Source organism: Octodon degus, unplaced genomic scaffold (assembly GCF_000260255.1).
Source record: "Octodon degus isolate 3935 unplaced genomic scaffold, OctDeg1.0 scaffold00069, whole genome shotgun sequence".
Taxonomy (NCBI): Eukaryota; Metazoa; Chordata; class Mammalia; order Rodentia; family Octodontidae; genus Octodon; species Octodon degus.
Window position 1 is genome coordinate 12,505,419 of NW_004524645.1, and position 18,735 is coordinate 12,524,153.

Sequence of the window (18,735 nt, forward strand, 5' to 3'; positions counted from 1 at the left end):
GTCTAGATTAGAGTTTTATTCCTCCCCTGTGACCAAGCTATTAAGCTTGAACATCTTGGTGCAGATTCTACAATCTGATCGTTAGGGCTGAAGTCTGGAGACAGGTATTGGTTTTGGATGTCATGCGTAGTTACACAGATGAGAACTTGTATAAGGGTGCAACCAAGAGGGGCTAGAATATGGCTGCACCCTTGGTCAAACCCATGGGGCTGTGTCTACCCAGTGGGGGCACCTTTTTCTAATTTCCTCAAAGGCACTATAAGAACTAGCTGTGGCACTGTCTGCTTACATTTCTCCAGTCTATCATTATTTCTTGAATTCGGTGAAATTTCTGTATTTCACAGCCCACATAATCTCCAAAAGGAGCTTTAGAATTCACTGAATCAGGGTTTTATGAGTTATCACATTAGTTATCACATCACAAAACAGCACAACCACAATTCTACAAAAGAATAAATTTACACAGTAGAAAATAAATATAAAAAAGTAGAAGTAAGATTCTTGACATGTGAGTCATTAGAACTTAGCTTATATACAACAAAGGCATGCACAACTAAACTCGTCAATAGGCTGAAGTCAACAGTTGCTTTCTAGGATGTTATCAAAGATACTTAGTCTCTTTAAAATGTGGCTGAAAATTATCTTTTTACATGAGTCTTATTCTGTTAAAAGACCAATCTTCTCTTAAAATGATAAGAAATCAAATTGCAAATGTCTTAAGACCACAATAACGTCTTAGTCTCCTCTTCCAATAGTAACTATTACCTTCAATTAGCTTATGTTCCTTCAGAGGTTGCTAGTATAAAATAAATTGATTTTCATACATCTCACATTGTGTAAAAGGTAAAATCAGGCATTTCACACCATCAAGCATCATGCTTTGATTTTAGAAAACAGGAATCACATTTGCTCAATAAAGTGTAAGCTTCCCCGCTTTGAAGTCCTTCTGAGAGCCATACGGCTTTTACCATTACAAGGCTCTTCTTTCTCATTAAACATGTGCTGTTTTCCAGTGAGATCATGAAGACACACATCTCCATTCTGAACACTGAAAGAAACCCCATTCCTCTCCGTAGAAGCATTCCCTGTATAAGGAAAAACAAAGTCGCTGTCATGAAGTAACCACAGAGAACACTAAAAAGAAAACAAGTGTAAAAATCATTTTAACTTTATATATGGACACATGAAACATATCTTTTAACATATTTACGGTATATATTCATATTTCATTTATTTTTTTATTCTTTCCCTAAGCCACTCAAAGTAAGCATGACAAATAGGAGACTGAGTCAGAAATAATTTTGCTATAGCTATGTTTTTAAAAATAAAATGGTTAAAATACGAAGCAAAGCAAGCTATTTTATTTTTAAAGGTCCATTTCTTAGTTCTGATTGAATATATTTCCTTCAGGTATATATAAAATAACCTAAAGTAATATTTTGGTGGGGCCAGGGAGATAGCTCAGTAGAATAAGTGCTTGCCTGGCAAGCACAGGGTCCTGAGTTCAATCCCTGGTACAAAAAAGAATTAGTTTCCTCAGAAGGCTGAGGTTAAGAGATACCCACGTGTACCCTTAAGGTCCTTGGTTCCCTAAGATTTCTATAAAATGAAACTTTGTATTAGCAGAGAAACCCAAAACAAACAGCTATGACCATCATGCAAAAAGAAATCCCCTCTCTTTAACTATCTCTAAGTCATTCTGTCTATATCAAGCCAGGACTGACGCAAGGTAGGACTTATTCCTAAGAGGAGACTATGGATTTTAACTCCAGAGTTCAGCTAGGGGGCAGCTGAGTCTTCAGTGGTTTGGACCTGGGCCTCCTATCACTCTGAGCAGGGCCTGGATTGTAGGAGACACTGACCTTGACTATTATATCATTGGGAGACCACGTAGAAAGCTGAATAAGCCCATTTGTTAGATGGTGACATAACTGCAAAAACAGTAATGATATTTGCACTGAGCACTTTCTAAATATTACCTCATTTATAACTATAGGGGATGGGTACTAATATTATCTCTATTTCACAGATGATGAAACTAAGGCTGAAGAAAGTGAGTGTTCTTCCATGGCTCAGAAGTGATGCAGTCAACACGTGATGATTCTGCTTCCAAATTGTGAGCTTGTGGCTCTGTGTGATGAATGATAAGCCTTTAAGGCAGCTGACATTGGATGCGTGTCATATTCATGCAAACAAGGTGGGAGATATGGTTAACACAGCTCCATCTGTGCCACAGCTCAAACAGGGCATGTGACTGAGGCAGCTGTTCTGACTTGGGCTTTTTAGTCTGAGGACATTTTAGTGCAAGAACAATTTGTGCCAGTATAATAAACAAACCAGCTGCCCATTTCTTTGAAACTGTCAATTCTATTCCTCATTTGTCCCAGATCCTTGTCCAAAGTCTGACAAATCAGGGATGTTCACCCCTGACATACATATTACATTCTGAAACAGCCATTCTGGTGACCCTAAAATAAACCCCTCCATCACTGTCAGGCATCAAAAATATCTGTGTCAAACAGCTGTGCCAAGATGTGCTATTTCCATCAAATATGATTCCTCAAAGGATGACAACAGTGCTGACAGAACTAGGCAGGTGAAACTCCAGGTTTGAGCTCTTTCTAGAATATGGAAAAATAAAATATCTGGTTATGGATGAAGAGCTCCAAACACACGAAACTTCTGGATGCCCCAGCTCACTCCTTTGGTTTCTCACCTTTCCACTTGTTCTTTCATACTGACTAGCAGCCAGCCTTGATTCCTACCCCCATTTACTTTATTTACCTGCACTGAGTTGTTCCTGAAATTGCAATTTGGCAAAGAGCCCAGAGCTTTCCTTCTGGCATTGACAGTGAAGATCTAAGACCATATGGCACAGTATCTCATCTTTTGCAGCAGTGGTTCCCAATAAGGTGTGAGTTTATTCCCTGAGGGACATTTATCAGTGGCTGGGGATACTTTTGGTTGTCATAATAGGGGGCAGTGCACAACTGCCTCTTATAGGGTAGAGGCCAGGAATGCTGCTTAATATCTCGTGATTCCACAAAACAAAATTACAGAGGCCCAAATGACAATTGTGCCTGAGGTTGGGAAATCTTGATTTCAAGGCATCCTATTGTATTTTAAAAGCCTAGTCATCTGACCATTCTGGGAGGCTGAGGCCAGAGATTACAAATTTTGAGCTCAGCCTGGACAATTTAGCGAGACTTGTCTCAAAATACAAAATATTAAAATGGCTGGTGAAGTAGCTTAGTAGGAAGGCCCTGGGATCAATCCCCTGTACTTCAAAAATACAAACAAAAAAGTCTGAACAAACTAACAGCCCCTTCCTCCAGTCATCAGAAGACTGGAAGACCATTTGGTATGAATGTTCTCACAAATTTATTTGAATTAGTCATGAAAAGAACTGATATCCTAAAACAAGGGGAAAAAGGCAAATTTTCCATAGAAAGATAAACTGGCAGAATTTAAGTTTTTATAAAATGCAAAAGATAATGTTAAGAAGCAGAAGGCAAAAACTGGTACGCTTTTATGAGTAAAGAGGAGGCCAGTCTTATGAAAGAAAGAAAATATAATGAGGTTTTAGCTAGAAATATCAGGATTAATGAGTAAAGGAGGCATAGCAGCAATAATCTCTTCGAACATAGGTGACATACATGGTAACCAATGCTGGTCACAATTTATCTTCTAGTATTTGATATATTCGTGGGGATTTGGTTGTTGTCACAAGGAAGCCACATTGTGGGAAAGAATTAAATGTGAAAAGTGAAAAACAGGAAGGTTTCAAGTTTTGGACATATGTACTATTAAAGTTGTAATAAAACCAGATATAGTCCTAGGGACTATTTTAGGTACTGCTCTCACAGAAGTATCAGAGTAGTGACATCTTTCGGTGATATTTAAATTAGGATTTGAAACATGAAAACATTAGGTCATCACCAAGTCTCACTACAAAAAATGAAATCTTAGTAAATGTGCAAATTTTGCTCTAAAATAAATATTTTGGGTTCATAAGCTTTCTCTTTTATCAGGTAACCCCATTTTGATCTACTGGTCATATATATAATTACTCCATTTGCTTTGCAAAAGGATCACTAAAGGATAAAACTTTTAAACACTAGCTTGAAAAATACTATATTGAGACATACATACCATTCCCGCTTGCGTGTACTGAACAATCATGATTCACTAGCAGTGTGGTGGAGTTAGTGGAGTTACTACTTGACTGTAAGGAATTTGAAGAGCTGGATACTCCTTGGTTTACAGTCTGCTTCTTTAAACCATTAGTAGCAGTTTTACTCCAGTCTACAGCAGAATAAGCATTACAGAAAAACAGGGCAGTATGTTGAAGCTCAAATGCAAGAGACAGATTACAGTGTCCTAAGTTCTAACAACTGATTTCTCACTTCCAGATCTTACAGAGAAGTCACACATTTCATAGGTTGGTGTGATAGAAGGTACTTTTACTCAGACTATATAAGTTTGTTCTTCAAATGACTGCCTGGTTCAAAGTAACTTATATTCTCCTAAAACTAAAAGTCAGGGGCCAGGGAGATGGCTCAGTAGAATAAGTGCTTGCCTGGCAAGAACAAGGGTCTGAGTTCAATTCTTGGTTCCGAAAAAAAAAAAAAGAAAATACTAAAAGTCAGGCTAATTTAGATAGGAATTCAGAGTCTCCAGCTGACCTAAAAAATATAAATCAATTGTATTGTAATATCTGATCATTCTCGACTCCATAAAATAACTGACCTCTGCATACTGCCATTGTCTGAGCACACAGTCTGGTGCCCCCAGGTACTGTAAAGGTATACTGTATTCATGCAAAAAAAATCCAGCCTTTTCAAATAGTACTTCCTTTTTCATATTTTCTAAAAATAAGCTATTTGCTCTACTATCCAACAAGGCATAGGTGAAAATAACTTCAAAATAACTTTGTGTGTCAAAGTTTATATATAAAATCTGGCCAGCTAACAAAGAAAGCAATGGACAACCAGAACCTGTAGAGGAAGGGTTGAGTCAAGCTAAAGAAGTTATGAAGGAAAATATGAAACAATTACTTTGGGAAACAAAAAACATGAGCTCAGTAAGAAAAAAAACTAAAAATGTTGCTTCAGGCAAAAAGCAGCCAGCCCGTGAATTCAGTTGCTCACAAGATTCTCAGATATAAACAATGATTTTTAATTCAGTAGGTTTTCTTTCTCCTAATGTTCACAACTAATATTTTCTGTTGTGTAGATTCTGTTTCCTGATTTTCAGATCCAATGACCTCTTGGAAATGACTGCCTTGGCTCTCAATTTATACATCTTTTCTCTGAGATTTAAGAGGAAAGAAATGGTAAAACTTTACCAGAATTTTCAGCCAGCCGTAACTTTCCACAGCAAAGGTACCGCCTCCATTGCTTCCTGACATTCTCTTTTGCTACGCAGTAGAAGATAAATATGAAAAATCCTAAAGGGGAAGAAAAGAAGCATAATGCAATGCATTTTAAATTAAGACCTGAATGTCATATGCTTATTTTGCATAAAGAATAAAACTGTTGGCAGCTATGGGCAGAGTGAAATTGTGCAAATTGAAGCTTTTTATGGAAAAGCACTGAGAGTATGCCCTTCCTTTTAAGCTTTGTAAACTAAAGGATTTTTTTTTTTAAAAAGAGTAACTTTACATTTTTGAAACTCAATTCTTTGTCTTCTGACATTTGATCCATGGCCCTTTCTTGTTTTCCATAGAATCTTAGAATCCCAGCCATAACCTCGGCTCCTATCTTTCCCTTCCTCTGGATTCAGAATTAATTTCTAAATTCTGTTCAGTGTCATCATTTCCAGTCTCACATCCCTGTCTCCTAGTGTCCTGCCCACGGCTGGGCTCCTTGCTTGGGCCTTCCCCCACATGTAGCAAGCCTGAGGGTTGTAGTAATGGGGAAATCTACTATCTCCCTTAGACCTGCTCAAGGAAATTCTCTGATGTCCTGACAAAGAGAGCCAGCTTAAATCTTGAAGGGGCCCTTGGACTCCATCTCCTGTCCCCACCATCACTAGTTATACAGTCTACAGCTTCCCATACACTCCCATCTCTGCTATTCCCCCAAGGCTTTTGCCACCACTTACTCAATGTATGGATAATTTCTGAGCTTTCTCTCTCCCCTCTACACTTCATCTAGTTACTCTTTTTGTTTTTGTTTTTGTTGTTCAGTACTAGGGATTGAAACCAGGTCACTGCACTGAGTTATATCCACAGTTTTTTTTGATTTTGAGACAAGGTCTCTAATCACTAAGTTGCCAAGGCTGGGCTTCAACTTGCTTCCTTCCTGCCTCACCTTCACAGAGTGCTGGGATTACAGGGACATACCACCATATCCAGCTGTCTGTCTATTTTAGATTTTAAAACACTAGATTTGCTTCTTAACATACACTTGACCACTCTCAGGACTACTGTGTAAATACAGCACACCGGTTCTCAAACACCACCCTGTGAGGCCACCCTTGGTTGCATTAGGGGAGAAACAAACACAGACAAATCAGAATCAAAATCAGGATCAATTAGTCAATCTGTCTTTTTTTTTTGACCTTGGGTTCTTGAGCTTTTCAAGAAGGTGCTTATGATGCTGAGCTATCTCCCTAGCCCACAATCTGACTCCTTTAATTAACTCAAAAGCATTGTTAATTAGATATAGAAGTACCCATTCATACCATAATGAGAAGCTATTCTGGGGGCATAAAGAAAAAGGCGCAGGTTCGCTTTCCACATTAAACTCATGAAATAGGTACCTAGCTTTCATGTTACTGACTAGTGCGATTTGGGTGTATTTTTTCTTTGTTTATAATTTTTATTCATTTTAATGAGAAAAAGATAAATTAGCAATGAAACGGTTTCAAAACAGGTTAATAAGACATTTACAATAATTAATACATCGCATGTTGTTTTTTCTCTTAAAGTGCCTATTTTAGTATGCCACTGTTGGCAAATAAAACTCTTCTCAAAACTTACAAATAATTTGCTTGGGGAGTGTTGTAAGTAATACTATATAGTGCAAAACCAACAATATACTAATTCAAGAACTTGTATATTACAGGTAAAAATGAACAATTATATATAACTAACAAGCATATTTCTGACCCCATTTCTCTGGTATCAAAAAAGATTTAAAAACCCGAATAACAAAATTATGTATCTGAATTTCACCTCAGGGCGGGATTTCTTTGAAAACCATTAAAATGACTGATGGAAGTAGTAGATGGGGGGCACGATGGGAGCTAAAAGTAACAGGAGAACAAGCAGAGCAGAATAGGGTGAAAAGGCAACCCAAGTGAGGATGCAGAGTCAAAGCAAGCCAAGTGACAGTGAATTATTGTTCAGTAATTAATATAAACCTACTGTTTGCTAAAATAATCCTATTAGCCTCACTGGGCCTTGCCAAAGCACTTCCATTAAAAATGAACATCAGACAAGCCTTTTATAACACTGCTGTTCTGCAAATTGGTGATTTGCTTTTCAATACGATGGATCCAAACTGAGGTAGCTGGGCTTTGGGTGCCTTATAGCACCTTGCCCCCACTGCTACCTGGCCAACTCTACAACTTCAGAGTTAACCTCTGGGCAAGACGGCTGCCACTTGGGTCTGGTTATTGCCTTTTTATTTATCATAGTCTCCAAACCAAACACTGGTGAGAGTCATGAATCCTCACAGGGAAACTTCTGGTATGTGAGTTGTACTACACAGAGGATCTGTTTCAAGAAATTAGTTTAAAAAATAAAAAGAAGGAACAAACTGAAAGTTGACTAATTGGCTCTAAACAAGAGTTCCTGGTAGGTTCCCCTCAAGATAGTTTCTCTGAGAAGATAATGATGGATAGAGAGAGAGAGAGAGAGAGAGAGAGAGAGAGAGAGAGAACTGTTTCTTGAATTTAGTGAATACCTTTCTTCCAAGAATCTCTAAGCCTTAGTTCTCTGCAATAAATCTGTCCTGCAAGAAATATATCCTAAGCCAGTAAATGAGCCACTTTGTAGAGCTTACCTTGCAAGGTATTAAAGATGGCAAAGAGATACATAAAGGTGATATTTACTGGTCCCCAGGCAAAGAAGGCAAAGCCCCAAGTAATTCCCAGTAAAAATGTAAGGCCAGCAATACTCCTGAGGTCTTGAATGCTGGTTTTTCGCTGGGCTCCCAATTGTTTCTTCTTTTTAATTCGACAGAGCTGAACCAGGACAACAATGAACATGCTGACATTCAGCAAAAATATCACACAGAAATATCCCACAACTGTAATATAGAATACTGCATTGTTGTTGATCCAGCAGCTGGAATTTGAAGGGAAGAAAACCAGGGGAAAATACATTACAATGATGAAATAATGTTACAAAGTATATACTGAATCTCTAACATTTTACTGAAACATTTTCTAAAAGTATAAGAGAAACAAAATGATAAAACCAAAGTGCTGCACGGGAAAGAATCTAAGGCTTTATCTTAGAACATTTAATGATTACAAATACTTTTAAAATATATTTTAAACATTCAGTATTTCACCTTTATAAATCCCAGCAATTATATTTCATGAGTTTTATTAATAGAATGAATATAATTCTCCCTAATTCATATTCTTCCTCAAAATAGTTTCTCCTAATTTGTTACTGGAATTGTAGCGTGTCATTTCTAACTAGCTTACCTCATTATGTATGATGATGAAAGCTGTTGTCAAGTATGACCAGTTTTATTAAGATAAGAGCTGAAATCAAAACACTGGTTAGATCCTCTCCTTGGAGAATTTAATTTTTCAGTTTGCTTAACATTCTCAGAATGGGACAGGAGGGGGAGCGCTTTGTACTCACAAGTCATCTGGTGAGCCATTGGGGAATTTCCCATAGGATCCAAGCCCATAATTGTCTGGGGATATAGTCAGGACAATGGCCACAACTACAGCTGGTATGCCTGGAAGATGGGAAACACAGGTCACTCATACTTCTGACAATGAAGGTGGCAAAAAGAAAGATCAGAGATCTTTCTATTTTCTTCTGTGTCTTTGCAGAGACTGGCTTAGCCATTCACTAAATCAGTTATTTTTCTTCTTTGGCACATGGCTGGAGGCTCCTGGCCTCTCTTGGCAGCCAGGTATTCATGGCTACACCACTAAGTTCTGTCCAGTAGGATACAGTTGGAACTATTTTTTTTTCCACTCCAATTCTGCCCCAATAGAAGCTTACTATAAGATCTTCTGCTCTATCTTTATGCCCAAATTCAGAGATACCTTGAAAGCTCATCTTGAGGCAGTCTTATCAACTTAGATCCTTGAATAAGCACAAGAGCAGAGATTCCTCTCTGCCCTCAAACTGGAATGCATATGAGTGAGAAATGATATACTGAGACTTGAAGGCAGACTGAAAGATTTTGTTATGCCAGCTAGTGTTATTTGAGCAACTCCTGATAAATGGTTCATTATGAAATGAAAAGTTCTCAAATGATTATTTGGAACCTGGATGAACTTATTTTTCCTGGATAATTTCAGGATAGTGACTACCACTATGCTGGTGTTCTCAAGGGCCAACAGGTATTTAGAGGAGACACGGTGTTTTCTCTGATCTTTTTTTGTTTATTTGTGACAGTGAACACTGTATTTTTTTGTTTTGTGTTGTTCCTGTTCTTTCTCTTTTGTTCTTTCCTTCCCTTCTGTCTGTTTCATCAGTTTTCTGAAGCTTGAGAAAACTTTCTCTGACCTTCAGCCTGGTTTCTAATCTCTTCTTTTTAATTTTTCTATTTTTCCCTCTTCTTCATTTTAATTTTCTCACCTTAGGGTAAAATTGAGTGGATATTGATTGTATGCAATTTTCTGATTTCTCTAGATCTTGTTATATAATGATCAATCCTTTTTTTTGGGGGGGGCGGTGCTGGGGATTGAATTAAGGACCTTACATTTGCCAGGCAAGTGCTTATTCTACTGAGCTGTCTCCCCAGCCCCTGTCATTGTTGATTGTACTACTTCAGGCAAGGTAACATATTGCTGTCAACTGCTCTTCCTTATATGTCAATTCCTAGACTGTTTGGGGGGACATAAACAATACTATAGACCAGTACCAAACAACTGGGTGTTAGGCAAAGCAGGATACAACCTTCATCCTTAATAAACATTGAAAGGGCTGAGATAGCTCAGTGGACTAACGTGCCTGCATAGGCAGAGCACAGCTACTGGAGTTCAATACCCAGCATGCTTTGCAGGGCCCTGCCCACAGGGCACACTGAGATGATAATTGAGATGGCGGGGTGGTTCGCACCTGTAATCCCAGCACTTGGGAGGCTGATAACAGAAGGATCACTATGAGTCTGTTCTATGTAGTGAGACCCTGAACACCCTGTAGACCTTGTACCCAAGACATTAAAAAAAAACATATAGAAGGCAGAATTTTGGGACAAGCTCCAAGGCCAAGAGCAAGGTACTTCTACAAGACATCTCTGAAAAGTAGTCATTTCCTAAAGTTTTGATACTAGTAATAAAGCTATCTGCCATAAGCAACTTACAAGCATCAACACAGAAAACAAACAGAAAGAAATAGAAAATGAGAAAACACAGAAGGAAATGCAAACCGAGACCACCAGCTCATCAAGGCAATGGCCACTAGCTCATGCCTCTAAGGAGGCAGTGAGATGGAAAAAATCAAAAGCTACCCAGCTGAAATTTCTGAAATGGTAGTAGTGGAAGTAACAAAGCAGATGAATTAGTCTCTAGAAAAGCACAAAACAGAAATAGTCACACAGATATTTAAAGAGATAATGATCATAACGAAGAACATGACTAGTGAGTAGAGTACATAGAGATTTTGGGGAACCACTGGGACTTCTTTAAAGCTCAAGGAGATCTAAGGATACCTAAGAATGTGACTCTGCTTGCCTAATGCAGGCACACAGTGGGAAACAGTTATGTAACCATGACTTAGCACAGGTAAACATTCACATGCTGTTTACAGCCCTATGTAAGAATGTAAATACGAGATAAGAACCTGTATAAGAATTATACAATAAAGATATAAGCAACTCTTGCTCTGGCTGTCTGCTCTGCTCCATGCTGCCTACTGTTGTTGCTGATGTCTTGCACACATGTTTTCTTTAACCTTGGGACCTCACCTGGGAAAATCTCTCTTGGGCCTCCTGAGTGAGGCAACACAGATTTAAAAAGGGAGGGGGCTTAGGAAAGTGATGGAAACCATAAAAGTCCAACATAAGAAAGAATTGGATTCCATAAAACAAATTCTAATGGATATATAGGAGGTTGAAAATTGCATTAAAAGTATATGCAGCAAAATAAATCAATGCAAAGACAGAATATCAGATCTAGAAGATAGGGTTGTAGTTAGGAATTATCAAATGAAAGATTTCTTAGAAATAGCAAAGGGTGAGCTGGGGAGATAGCTTGGCAGTCTAAGTGCCTGCCTGGCAAGTACAAGGATGCAGGTTCATTATCTGGTACTAAATGCTGTGTCAGCCCTGTACTGAGTTGGCCACTGAAACCAGGCATGGTGCTACACACCTGTAATCCCAGCACTGGGCAGCCTGAAACAGAAGGATCACTATGAGTCTGAGCTGTGTAACAAGACCCTATACCAAATAAGTAAATAAATACAATATTTAAAAAATAGCAAGGGACCACATAGAATAAATCCAACAGCTTCTAGACAATGCAAGGAGGAATACTATAAGATTAATTGGAATAAATGAAAAAAATCAAAAGATGACACAAAAACTACATTAACCATGTTCATAGAGTAGAGGCAGAAAACTTTCTATAAGCATAGAAAGAGAATTTGATATACAGTAATTGAGGCATATAGAACTCTAATTAGCCATGATTAGAAAGAAACTATACCAAGCCATGTAATAGTCAAGATTCCAGAAATTCAATACAAGATCAGAACATTAAAAACTTAGAGAAAAGAAACAAATCACCCATAAAGGAAAATCTATCAGAATTACAGCAGACTTCTTAACACAAATCCTTAAGTCAAGGAAGCTTGGAGTAAAGTATTCCACACCCCCCTCCCACAAAAAGTAATCTCCAACCTAAATTGATGTAACGTGTTTACAGCCATACCACCCTGAACGTGGCCGATCTCATCTAAATTGATGTAACGTAAAAAATTATCTTTCAAAAATGAAGAAATAAAGTACTTCCATTATAAAGAACAACTGAAGAAATTCATGACCACTGTGGTGGTTAACTAATGGTCAACTTGCAACACCCAGCTAAATTGAATCAGTGTGGCTCTGGTATGGAAAGCCTATCTGAGGATTGTTGCCAATAAAAATAAAAGGAGGGGAAGAATCTGGTGCTCTTGATTGTCTTTGAAGAGCTTCTCATGCTGGCTTTCCTGATATGAACTCAGGTGTTCTCACTGTCACAGGAGCTTGGATACTCACTGAGGCTGAGGATAGCCCAAGTTCTTTTGGGGGGAACTCTGATCCTCACTTTGAGTATCATTTTCCGGCTCCAGTGCAAATTCCTTAGCATTTTGCCACAGATCCTTTATCCTGCTGGTGCAGAATTGCTATCTTCCACCACTGACCTTTAGGGCATTCCAGTGCAGAGCCATGCATGATACAGACTTGCATGAGACATTGTTGTAGACTCTAGGCCTCCAACTGGACTCATACAGGACATTGTCATGGGCTCTAGGCATTCAGTTGGATTCATACAAGACATTACCACAGGATACAGGTCCTCAACTGGATTCTTTGTGTCTCTAGCGTGTGGACAGATTGTTTACACTCTTTTTTTATTTGATATTTTGGGTGAATATTATAAAATAATCTTATAAATTATGTGTGCTATATTCAGTCCTTTCCAATTTAAAGCCTGACTAAAACAAGAACCAAATTAGCATTCCAAAAATTCTGAAGGATATTTAAGAAAAAGACAATGAAGACAACAATTCCAAGAATTTCAATAGAGTGCATATACTAGGCAAGGCATTGAATAAAAAAGAAAGGAAAACAAAAGGAATCAGCAGCAGGAAAATAATATGATGACAAGGATAAGTCAATATGTATCAGTTTTAGCCATCCATGTGAATGACTTCAATTTACCAGTCAAAAGAAATAGATTGGTAGAATGGATCAAAAAATAAATCCAACAATATCTCCATCAGAGAAATATATTTAACTCAAAAATAAACTCATAGACTGGAAGTCAATGGATGAAAAACAATATTCCATGCTACAGGAATCCTACTCCATGCTGTAGGAACCTGGAAAGAAGCATGGGTAGCTATTCTACTTGTAGACAAACTAGATTTCAAGACTGATTAGAAGAGACAAAGAAGGTCACTACATACTTGTTAAGGGAACAATCTAAGGGTAAAAAATAACAATCATGAATGTATATACAGCAAATACCAGTGCAGAAAAACACTAATACAATTGTAATGGCAGACCTCAATATGTCACTGTTACAAATAGACCAAGTAGATAAAGTTAATAAATATCTGAGCTGAACCAAACTTTTCAGTAAGTATAATTAATAGCTATCTGCACAGTGTCCCACCCAACAGCAACAGAATACACATTCTTCTCAGCTGCACATGGAACATTCTCCAAAATAGACCACATACCAACTCACAGAATATGCTCATGTAAATGCGAAGGTACTGAAATTATCCCATGACTATTATGATATCATAGTGCAATTAAATTGGAAATAAATGACAAAAGAAACCACAAAAATTACATAAACACATGCAAATTAAATAATACCCTCCCGAACAACCAATGAATCACATATGAAGTTAAGGAAGAAATTAGATAGGTTTTTAATTAAACAATAACAACATCCGAGAACTTATGGGATGTAAGGAAATATTATAATGTGGAATTCCTACATCAGAGAAACAGAGCAAGCTCAAATAAATAACCTAATTTTGAAGCTCAAGAGCTTAAGAAAGAAGAGCAACTTAAATTCAAAGCTCATACAAGGAAAGAAATTATGATTAGAGCAGAAATCAATGCAACTGAGACTAAGAAAACAATGTAAAGAACCAATGAATTAATGAATTAAAGATTTAAAATATTAAATCTTTGAAAGATTAAATGAAATAGACAAAACCTTAGCAAACCTTATCAAAAAAGAAATAAAAGATCCAAATCCATTCAATTATAAATGAAAAGGGTGAAATTACAATGGATCCTGCAGAAATCCAGAAGAGCATTAGTACCTGCTTTGAGAATCTGAACTCTAATAAGCTAGAAAATTCAGAAAAAATGGACATATTCCTAGATACATATGAATTACCAAAGCTAAATCAATATATAAAAATTCTAAAAAATACTAATACCAGTTAAAGAAATTGAAAAAGTAATTATAAAAACCAACAAAGAAAAGCCCAGGTCCTAACAGATTCACTGCTGAATTCTATAAGAACTTTAGAGATCTAATGCCACTACTCCTCAAACTCCTTAATGAAATAAAAAAGATACAATACTCCTAAAGTCATTCCTGTAAGTAAGCATTACCCTGATACCAAAACCAGACGAAAAACCCAATCAAAAAGGAGAACTGCAGGTAAATCTTTCTAATGAATATAGATTTTAAAAAATTCCTCAATAAGGTACTGGCAAATAGAATGCATCAAATTATCAAAAAGAGTCTGCATCATGACGAAATAGGATTCATCCCAGTAATTCAGGGATTGTTCAACATATGCAAATCAACAAATGTTTTATACTATATTGACAGAAACAAGGATAAAACCACACCACTATCTCAATGGATGAAAAAAAGGCCTTTGAAAAAGTCCAACATCCACTCGTGATAAAAACTCTACAGAAAATTGAAATAGGTCATTATCTCAATCTGATAAAAGCCATCCAAGATAAGCTAACAGCCATCATCATACTAAATGGACAAAACCTGAAAGCTTTTGCTCTAAAATCAGGAATACAACAAGAATTTCCACTATCACCACCACTCCTGTTCAATATAGTTCTGGAAACATTAACCAGATCAACTAAGCAACAAAAAGGAACAGACAGAATAAAGATAGGAAGGAAAGAAGGTAAGTTATCATTATTTGTGGGTGCTATGATACTCTATGTGGAAGACCCCAAGATTCCACCAAAGGACTCTTAAAATTAATACTTAAATTCAGTAGCATAGAAGAATACAAAGTCAACAATCAAAAACCAATAGCCTTCCTATACATGAATAAGAAATTCACTGAAACCATACTCATAAGTGAAATAAATCAGATTTGCATGTCAAAATATTGTATCATCTCCCCAGTGTAAGAAACTGAAAGGGTAAATAAGATCCAAAAGGCACAATAGATGTAGTGAAAGAAAAGAAATGCTCAAAAGGAAAGAACAACTGGGATGGGGGAAAAGAGCCTAGAAAGGAGGGGGAAAATATGTATATATACACAAATAGATAAGATAATTGAACTACTAAGTTCTATTAGTTCATTGAAAGGAACAGTTAGTGCTTATATTGTTTGATCAATTTTGCGTGCCTGTATCTGGTAATCTGAGCAATTACTTTGAAGATAACAATATGCAATATAGTAACCACTGTTAATTTCCTATCATCTTTTTTGAAATTGTGTATCATTTTTATTATTTTTCCTTTAAAATAAAAAATGAAACCCACTGAGAGAAACTGAGGAAACAATACTTTTCACAATAGTATCAAGAAAAAGGAAATACTCATGAATCAACCTAATAAAGTAAATGAAAGACCTTTTCATCGAAGATTATAGTACTCTGGAAAAGGTGATCAGGGGCAGATGAGATAGCTCAGTGGTGTAAGCACCTGCCTGGCAGGGAGCCAGGTTCAATCTCTAGCACCACATGCCATGGTAGCCCCACACTGGATATGTTGAGCCAGCCACTGAATCTGGGCTTGGTGGCGCACACCTATCATCCCAGCATTGGAGAGGCTGAAACAGGAGGATTACTATGATTCTGACCTGTGTATTGAAACCCTGTACCAAATGCATAAAATTAAAAATAAATAAATAAAAGGAAATCAAAGAGGACTTCAGAAAGAGGAAAGCTATCCCTTGTTCTTGGATAAATAGAGCCAATATAATGAAAATGGGCATACATCCAAAGCTGTGATGCAGATTTAATTCAATACCCATCAAAATATCAACAACCTACCTCACAGAACTAGAGAAAATCATAGAATTCACATACAATCAGAAGATACCTAGACTAGCAAAAGGAACTCTGGGCAAAAAGGGCAATGTAGAGAGAATCACAAGTTATACTACAAAACTACTGTGATATAAAACAGTATGGTACTGGCAAACAGCAGCAGCAGCAGCAGCAACAACAACAATAAAAGTAAACATAAACAAAACAACAAAAAAACTGACTAGAGGATCTATGGAACAGAATAGAAGATGCAGAAACAACTCCAAGCACACTTGGCTACCTTTGACAAAGGAACCAGACACCTTCACTAGAAGAAAGATAGCCTCTTTAATAAATGGTGCTAGGAAAACTGGATTTCCACATGCCAATGATTGAACCTAGACCATATCTCTCGCTATGCACTAAATTAAAATCAAAGTGGATCAAAGATATAAATATAAAACCAGAAACACTCAATCAGCTGGTAGACAGAATAGGTAAGACTCTTAAAGACATAGGTGTAGGCAAATACTTCACGAACAAAATCCTGATCACACAGGAAATACCACAAAGAATCAATGATTCTGATCACATCAAATTAAAAAGCACTTGCATAGCAAAAGAAGCCACCAGTGGAGTGAAAAGACATCTCTATGAATGAGAAAAGATTTGACCAGGTAATCCTCAAAGGACTAATATCTAGAATATAGAACTCAAAAAAATCAGACCTCCCAAATTCAAACACCCAAATCAAATATGGAATCTGAAATGAAGACACTTCTCAGAGGAAGTACAAACAGCACCTGAATATCTAAAAAAAGTGCAATATCACTGGACAATCATGAAATGCAAATTAAGATGACACTGAGATTCCATCTCACTCTAGAAATAATGGCTATCATCATGAAATCAACCATTAACGAATGCTGGTGAGGCAGTGGAGGGAAAAGAAATACTTGTCCATTGTTGGCAGGTTCAACCAACCATCTGGGGCAATCACAATGGAAATTAGTGTGGAGATGCCTCAAAAAACTAAAACTAGACTCGCGGGACCGAGGTGGCAGAAAGACCAGAGCTCTCGCTGCCAGCCCAAGGAAGGATGTCTCCCGGCCTGCAGCAAGGGGCCCAGCTGAGGGAAGGCAAACCCTCACCCTGCTCCTTTTCCATCGAGCGCATCTTAGGACTGCACCAGAAGAAAGACGGGGTGCCGCCGCTGAAGCCTCACAGGCCCTGGGCAGATGCCTGCAGCTCCTCAGGGAAAGATGGTAACCTGTGTCTACCTGCCCCGAGTCTGCCTAGCACAGTGGATCACCCAGGGACAGAAGAAAGAGTTTTAAACCATGAACATTACCTCTCAACCTCAGAAAGACTGGCCTTGAAAAGAGAGATGAGCTGGTGCAGAGGACGAAGACCAAGAACTGCGTTTACTCAAAACCAGATTGAAGTATTGGAAAATGTCTTTAGAGTAAACTGCTATCCTGGCATTGATATCCGAGAAGACTTAGCTCAAAAATTAAATCTAGAGGAAGACAGAATCCAGATTTGGTTCCAAAACCGGCGGGCAAAGCTGAAAAGGTCCCACAGAGAATCACAGTTTTTAATGGCGAAAAAAAATTTCAAAGCAAATCTCCTGGAATAGATAGAGGAAAACTAAACCTCGGGAACTATCTTTCAATCGCAGAATGTGAAGAATCAATAGAAATATCAAGGGTTTAAAATGTGATGTTTTCTTTCTTGCATTTTATTCAAAGATTGTCATTTTTCTCTGAAAATAATATTGTAAATAATGGTGATTATAGCATGATACATACTATATTGGGGCACTTTTACTTACACTAAAGACCTTTCCTATATATTTTAATAAACATTTTCAGAAAAAGCAGCTATTTTAAGTAAATAAAGTTAATCTAATAAGTCAATATGCTAAACTCAATAAACTCATGACTTCCCGTAAACTCAATTCCATTTCCAAAGTACTTCAAGTAAAATAATCTGGAAAAGAAGAGTACAGTTTACTTTAGTTAGCTTCCGTTGAGCATATTTTCAAATCTGATTATGTTTTACTATATTGTAGAATATGATTTATTTGGGAATCTTCAGTTTTTATTGTTTTATGGAATAAATCTTCATATATCAAAAAAAGAACCTTAAAACTAGAGGTTCCATTTGACCTAACAATTCCCTTTCCAAGCATCTTTCCAAAACAGTTAAAAGCATCATGCCACAGTGATATATACGCATACCCGTGTTTGTAGCAGCACAATTTATAATAGCTAAATCTTGGAGCCCATGTACCCAACATCAGATGCATAGCTAAAGAAATGTGGTATTTATATACAATGGAATACTGCTCTGCCATAGAGAAGGACAAACTTGAGCTATTCATTGGTAAGTGGATGCGTCTCGAGACCATACTTTGAAGTGACATAAATAAGACAAAGAGGTTTAAATACCATATTGTTTCTATTTTGTGAAAAACACTAAGGCTAATGAAGGAGCAAAATAAAACATAGATACTGGGAAGTAAGAACACCTTTAAATGGGAAGGGGAACAAAGGAAAAGGGATTTTTAAAAGGAGAATAGAGAAACAATGGAAACGAACCTTCTGTAAATGGGGAGCGGAAG

The 18,735-nt window shown here is 37.3% G+C and overlaps 2 protein-coding genes across 8 annotated transcripts in view; one reads left to right on the forward strand and one right to left on the reverse strand.

Annotated features, from left to right (window-relative positions):
• Positions 1 to 6: 6 nt before the first annotated feature.
• The window catches only part of Adgrg2 (adhesion G protein-coupled receptor G2), a 136,642-nt gene continuing 117,913 nt past the window's right edge, over positions 7 to 18,735 (reverse strand). For all 7 annotated transcript variants that reach the window (XM_023719565.1, XM_023719564.1, XM_023719563.1 and 4 more), the window contains 5 exons: positions 8,828 to 8,927; positions 8,013 to 8,296; positions 5,348 to 5,449; positions 4,153 to 4,305; positions 7 to 1,085 (listed from right to left, as the gene is read on the reverse strand). In XM_023719565.1, the coding sequence (XP_023575333.1) occupies positions 901 to 1,085; positions 4,153 to 4,305; positions 5,348 to 5,449; positions 8,013 to 8,296; positions 8,828 to 8,927 (824 nt within the window). In that variant the 3' untranslated portion in view covers positions 7 to 900. The remainder of the gene's footprint in view (positions 1,086 to 4,152; positions 4,306 to 5,347; positions 5,450 to 8,012; positions 8,297 to 8,827; positions 8,928 to 18,735) is intronic.
• LOC101563539 (homeobox expressed in ES cells 1-like) lies at positions 17,209 to 17,748 on the forward strand. The gene has a single exon (XM_012515550.1). It carries the CDS (start codon positions 17,209 to 17,211, stop codon positions 17,746 to 17,748), a length of 540 nt encoding a protein of 179 aa, XP_012371004.1.

What these genes read in the sequence shown, in the direction of transcription:
- LOC101563539 (XM_012515550.1), top strand. Translation starts at nt 17,209, where the DNA reads ATGTCTCCCGGCCTGCAGCAAGGGGCCCAGCTGAGGGAAGGCAAACCC.